This window comes from Humulus lupulus, chromosome 2 (assembly GCF_963169125.1).
Source record: "Humulus lupulus chromosome 2, drHumLupu1.1, whole genome shotgun sequence".
NCBI lineage: Eukaryota > Viridiplantae > Streptophyta > Magnoliopsida > Rosales > Cannabaceae > Humulus > Humulus lupulus.
The window spans coordinates 35,260,633-35,267,452 of NC_084794.1; the positions used below are offsets into that span (position 1 = coordinate 35,260,633).

A 6,820-nucleotide genomic window follows, 5' to 3' on the forward strand; every position below is an offset into this window, starting at 1 on the left:
AACTCTCACAAATGGAAATAACTCTTTGGAATAAAAAAACATCTGTGGTATATTTCTAGCCAAGTGTTCTAGTAGATGAAAATGATATGTCTTACAAGTGAGCATTATGCTCATATTTATAGAGTTTTTAAATAAATCTGCTCATAGGTGCTCCGTTTGGTCAAAATTATAAATGGGGACATGGACGGAGGAGCACTCCCTGCCAATTCCCCGTCCTGTGCGCATCACTAGTGTTGTTAGAGAAATAAATATTTATACTAATTAGTGTAGTATCCATAAATTGCATCTAATATTTTTGTAAAATTTGAATTTTTTTTTAAATGATTTTTTTCCCACTAAAATAATTGAATATGATGACCTATGATAGTAACCTCTTTATATGGGAAAATTACATTTTGGATAACAAAATGTGATAATAATGTTATTGTTTTTAATTACGCATAAAAACTTATATTATACAAAAATTACGTTAATATTAGAGTATATAATTTTATATTGTATTAATAATTTTATATGGTAAGTTAATGATGATTTTGGCTTTTTCCAAATTTAAAATATTATTTTATAATTTTTTTAAAAAAGTGATTGAAAAGGTAAGTTTGACAAGATTTACTTGATATTCGGATATACACTTAAACAACACATTTACTCATATTTTCAAAAAAACTTTCACCCTTTTCTCTTCCATTTACTGATATATCTATTGAAATAATTTTTTTTTTCTAGTTCGATTGGTTTTTTCTATGCTATAAATTCAGTTTTTTTAAAGTATACTTTATGTATATTTATTTATAAGCCTTTAATTAAGTATGTATAAACAAATTTATTTGAATATGTATAAATTATAATCAAAATACAAAACTTAATAGTTTCATATCAGTTTGTTACTCCAACCAAATACGATAAAGTTATTTAGTTTATTTTAGTGATTATTTAATTTTAATAATTTAAACTATACAATATAAGTTCATTTTTTATGCATAATTTAATAAAATAAACAAAATCATTTACTTTCTCACCTTGTTTAAATTTTGTTATATATATTTATTTGGGTAAATCATCATGTTTATTTTTTATTAACTGTATTATTATTTTCACACGATTAATTGTATAAATAAAATAAAATATACCATTAGTTTTTTTAACACATTAGAGTTGAAATATCGTGTTCTTCATGATATTATATCAAAATAATCATTTAGTATATTTCATATACTTTATAACAAAAAGAATTAACAAGTTTAATTTTTACATCAAACTTAACCAATTAGTTTATTTCATAGTATTATCTGTGCATAAAATTAATTGGTTATAAATTAAACAAAACCAATGAGTATATGATATAATTTTATTGTTGAACTAACAAATAAATAAACGATATTGTTTAATGCAAGTTGAATGGTCACTAAAATAAACTTTTATGTTTACTTAAGATTCGTTCACGTTTTATTTTGTTTTTTAACAACCACAATTTTCTTTTTATTCATTATGTATAATCTAACTAATTCGTTTATTTCATTGCGTTAATTTTTAAAATCGTTCATAAACATTTTTAAATGAGTTTGATTGTCATATTGCATTCCAAAATTATAAAAAAAAAATGGTTTACAAACATACAAGTATATTTTAATAAACATTTTGTTTATTTCTTAATGACACTACGTTCAATGTTTTTGTTTATAAACATTATAATCCAGTTTTGTATTTGAAAAGATTTGTACATGATTACAATCTTTAGAATAATATACATATGTAATATTAGTTGTATTAGTTTATTTCATTTTTTGTTTGGAGATGATTGCATAATATATAGTTATATAAGGTATGTTATTATGTATAGCTGAAACAATTAAAAGGAAACTATTATTTGTATGCAATTAATATAATATTAATATTTTTGATTTTGAAGTATGTTTTGTATTATTATTATTATAATAAAAATATATGATATTATTTATGTATATCATTATACAAACTAGTATCCTAATATAAAAACCGCTTGTAATATCTAGTTAGTAGCACATTATTTTGGTTCTTGCTTAATTTGGTCAAATGATCACCGGTTCAGAATGATTAATGGCTCAGTCGTCTAGAAGATTATGATGGTTGTGTGCTTAGGAGTCAGTCTTCCTTATGCGTCAAAACTCCAAACTCTAAACAAATCTCATTCAAAACAAAACCACAAAGGAAATTAACCCTAAAGACAAGCCAACTCGTATGGAGTTTTGTGATTTAAAATGTTCAAGCTACAACATAATTGGACTGGACCGGAGTTTCCAATAAAGCAAAATGATGGTGATAGGTTTGAAAGCAGGACTACGTAAGGACTTGTAGTTTTAAGGGTCAACATTCTTATACTTTGTGATTTTGTCATGTTTTTAAGTTCTTGCTTGATAAAATAAAAGCAATACCATTGTTATATTTTCTGTATGTGTCTCGAAATAGATAGTAAAATATAACATTATCTTTCCATGATTTGTTCTACATTATCTTTCCATGATTTGTTCAACAAGTCATTGATTGACAGAATTTCTCTTCCCTTCTAGATTGAACTTGGAAAGTTTGTGTCAGTGTATCCAGGCATTATATATCTCTGAATATCTTTTGTGCAGCCATGGATACCATGGCTAACTCCACATTTAAGCTTCTTGTTACCATATTATGCTTGTTTCTCAACACCCATATCTCCCTCGGAGCTGACACCATCTCTGCAAACCAATCTCTCTCTGGTGACCAAACCATTGTCTCGGCAGGTGGAGTCTTTGTATTGGGATTCTTTCATTCAGGTAATTCTTCCAACTACTATATAGGCATGTGGTACAAACAAGTAACTACACAGACTGTAGTTTGGGTGGCAAACAGAGAAAAACCAGTCTCAGATAGATTTTCTTCTGAGTTGAGAATCTTAAATGATAATTTAGTTCTCTTTAACGAGTCTAACTCTCCAATTTGGTCCACAAATGTGAATGCCACTATGTCCAGTGGCTCTGTACAAGCTGTTCTAATGGATAATGGAAACTTGGTGTTAAAGGATGAATCCAATAATTCAAAACCTTTATGGCAAAGTTTTGATTATCTAACTGATACATGGCTTCCCGGTAATAAATTTGGGTACAACAAGCTAACTAAGATGAAACAGGTTCTCTTTTCATGGAAGAATTCTGAGGATCCAGCTCCAGGCCTCTTCTCTTTCCAGATAGATCCTAGTGACGCCTCCTATGTAACACTCTGGAACAGGTCTAGGATCTATTGGAATACTGGACCTTGGACTGGAAGATTCACCTTGGCCCCGGAGAAAAGGCCAAATATAATCTTGTATTTCGAAATTGTTTCAAACGACAATGAAACCTCATTCATGATGCATGCAACTAATTCATCAGTAATATCTTTTATTACAATGGATCTTACTGGGAAGATGAAGCAATTAATGTGGCGGCCTGAGACTGGATGGAATGTGCTTCGCACATTTCCCAGACAACAATGCCAAGTCTACGCTTCTTGTGGCTCTTATGGAAGTTGCAACGACAACTCGGAGCCTTTTTGTCTTTGTTTGGAAGGGTTCGAGCCCAACTCTCCAAAAGAGTGGGATTTGAAGCACTACTCGGGTGGCTGCTCCAGAAAAACTGAATTGCAGTGTGGGAACCATAGTAATTTTGGTAGTGAGGAGAGGGACAAATTTCTAGCCATTAGTGCTATGTCCTTGCCTGAAAATCAACTGTTTGTAAAAGCAGGAAGTTTTGCTGAATGTGAATCAAGCTGTTTGACAAACTGCTCTTGCACTGCTTATGCTTACAACAGCAGTGGCTGTTCTATTTGGACAGGAGATCTCTTGAATTTGAAGCAACTTGGAGAAGATGACAGCAGTGGAAGGACGCTATATATTCGATTGGCAGCTTCTGAGCTTCGGAGTCCTAAAGATAATAAGGGAACTATAATTGGTGTTGTGTTGGGTTCAGTTGCAGGGCTAGTAATTCTCATTGGTCTTGTTCTGGTTTTGCTTTTGAGAAGAAGAAAGAAAACAGTTGGAGCAAGAATACCTGTGGGAGGCTCGTTGATGGCATTTGGCTACAGAGATTTGCAAAATGCAACAAAGAACTTTTCAGAGATATTGGGCAGGGGAGGCTTTGGTTCAGTTTTTAAGGGTGTCTTGCCTGACTCTACTGTAATAGCAGTGAAGAGGCTTGAAGGTGTTGACCAAGGAGAGAAGCAGTTCCGAGCAGAAGTTAGCATAATTGGGACAATTCAACACGTGAATTTAGTTCGACTTCTTGGGTTCTGCTCTCAAGGTACTAAGAAGTTGTTAGTCTATGATTACTTGTCGAATGGTTCATTAGCTTCCCACCTTTTCGACACAGAAAAATTAAACATTTTAGATTGGAAAACAAGATACCAAATAGCTCTTGGGACAGCTAAAGGGTTGGCTTATCTTCATGAGAACTGTAGAGACTGCATCATACATTGTGACATTAAGCCAGAAAACATTCTTTTGGACAAGGAATTCTGCTCCAAAGTGGCTGACTTTGGGTTAGCAAAACTCGTTGGAAGGGACTTCAGCCGAATCCTGACAACCATGAGAGGAACAAGAGGTTATCTTGCACCAGAATGGATTTCAGGAGTGGCAATAACATCGAAAGCTGATGTATACAGCTATGGAATGATGCTTTTCGAGTTTGTGTCAGGAAAGAGAAACTCAGGGCTGTGTGAATTAGATGGGAAAGTAAGCTACTTCCCATGTCTGGCTGCGAGTGTTATCATGAAAGGAGGCAATGTCCTGAGCCTACTAGACCCGAGGTTGGAGGAGCAGGCTACCATTGAAGAGATTGAAAGAGTTTGTAGAGTTGCTTGTTGGTGCATACAATATGACGAAGTTGATAGGCCGTCAATGAGTAAGGTGGTTCAAATTCTTGGAGGAGTTTTAGAGGTGGAGCTGCCACCAATGCCACGGTCACTTGAACTTTTTAATGACGACCAGGAGAATGTGATGTACTTTTCTGAGCCATCCTCAAGCAAGAGTTGGTGAGGCTTAGCGCAACATGTAGCTTTCTCTCTTTTAATCTGAGACTGAGACTGAGACTAATACTCTGCCTTCATTTGGCAAGTTCCAAGGAAAGAACTATATCTATATGATCACATCCGTTTTCCTTTCTAATATTACCCTTATGCTATGGTATTATGCAGCTTGTCTTTTCTTTATTCTTCTTTAATGTATTATTTTTATTTGTGTGTTAATTTCAACCCAATTAATAATGTTATGTTACTCATGTTTTCTTTTTTCCTTTCCCTCTTAATGTAATAACGTTTTTTTGCTCTTTCTATGATATAAATATGAACAATACTCAAGGACTCAAGAGAAGATCACCGTTATTTTTTTTCCCTCATGGACTGAATTAATATTCTTGTCCCTTAAACTTCTAAGATATTCTTACATGAGTAAATGGCTTGCTACTTCTCTATCTCTAGTTAATTGGTTTGTAGCTAATTAATATAATTGCGAGAACAAGGTATAGTATGATTATTTGTTCTTTCTATTTCATTCTCATTTTGATTAAAGATTTTTTTTAAAAAAATAATATATATTTTTAGAACTCCTTTACGATCTAGATTTACAAAAGACAATTTTTGTTATTTGAAAAATACATTGTATTAGTCATCAACCACACATTTGACCCAAAACAAGTTAAAATATATAAAAAATATGCTCAAAATAAAATAAAATAAAAACTAAACTAAATGTATATTCAAAATAAACTAAACAATGATAAAATTAAAAATCAACAAATAAAACAAAAAAGGAAAAAAAATCCAAAATATATATATCAAATATAAACTACAAGTATACCTAATATATGCCCAAAATAAATCAACTAAAAAATACAAAAAAAAAAAAAACCAAATAACACAAAATATACAAAACATAAACTAAAAAAAATAATAAAAAACAACTAAAATTCAAATACTCATAATGCATAATATGTACTGCCTCCTGAATATGTGTAACGAAGCTATACTAAAAATCAACTAAAAAATACAAAAAAAAAAAAAAAACCAAGTAACACAAAATATACAAAACATAAACTAAAAAAAATACTAAAAAACAACTAAAATTCAAATACTCATAATGCATAATATGTACTGCCTCTTGAATATGTGTAACGAAGCTATTTTTTTCCTTTAGAAACAACTTATAATTGCTAAGATCTAAATATTAAATTTTATTTGTTTTATAACCTTTTCTTTTTGACCAAATGATTCAATAATTGACTAAATGGACCCACCAAGGATCGAATACGCTACAACTATTTCCCTCTTTACCATACCAAGATGGTGTGCAAAAACTATCACACAAAAGCTTTTCTTCTACAATCAAAGGATTCAATAAATTTGATTTTTATTTTTGAAATAAATTTGAATTTTTAATTTTTAATTTCTATTCATGAATTGAGAATTAAAATTCCATGAATTTGTGTGATTTAAATGGAATATTCTCGTAATTTCGACCCCATTTGGGGGAATAGCTAAAGCTATGATCTTTTTGACTCAAACTAATACTATTATTGGAAAATGATAATTTTTCTCTCTCTCAATGAGAAGTTGGTGATCCAACGTAACTGAAATCAGTTGAACACAAAGTAAGTGCTCGAAGCGTGTCTTGGGAGAAGATTATATGGAAGAGGCTCGTGGTTGAACGAAGGATACAACTGAGGTAGTTGGCGAAGCATTAATGGAAGATGATTCACAACGTAACAACATGGCAGAGATTACGACTGAGACAACATTTATTGAAAATGATGAGGGTTAAGAGAATGTGCAAGACCAGACT

At 31.3% G+C, this 6,820-nt stretch overlaps 1 protein-coding gene across 1 annotated transcript; it reads left to right on the forward strand.

The window, feature by feature from the left end:
* Positions 1-2,468: 2,468 nt before the first annotated feature.
* On the forward strand, positions 2,469-6,261 carry LOC133817659 (G-type lectin S-receptor-like serine/threonine-protein kinase At2g19130). Its single transcript, XM_062250239.1, has one exon. The coding sequence runs from the start codon at positions 2,615-2,617 to the stop codon at positions 5,018-5,020; it is 2,406 nt and encodes an 801-aa protein (XP_062106223.1). The 5' UTR covers positions 2,469-2,614; the 3' UTR covers positions 5,021-6,261.
* Positions 6,262-6,820: the final 559 nt, after the last annotated feature.

What these genes read in the sequence shown, in the direction of transcription:
- LOC133817659 (XM_062250239.1), top strand. Translation starts at nt 2,615, where the DNA reads ATGGATACCATGGCTAACTCCACATTTAAGCTTCTTGTTACCATATTA.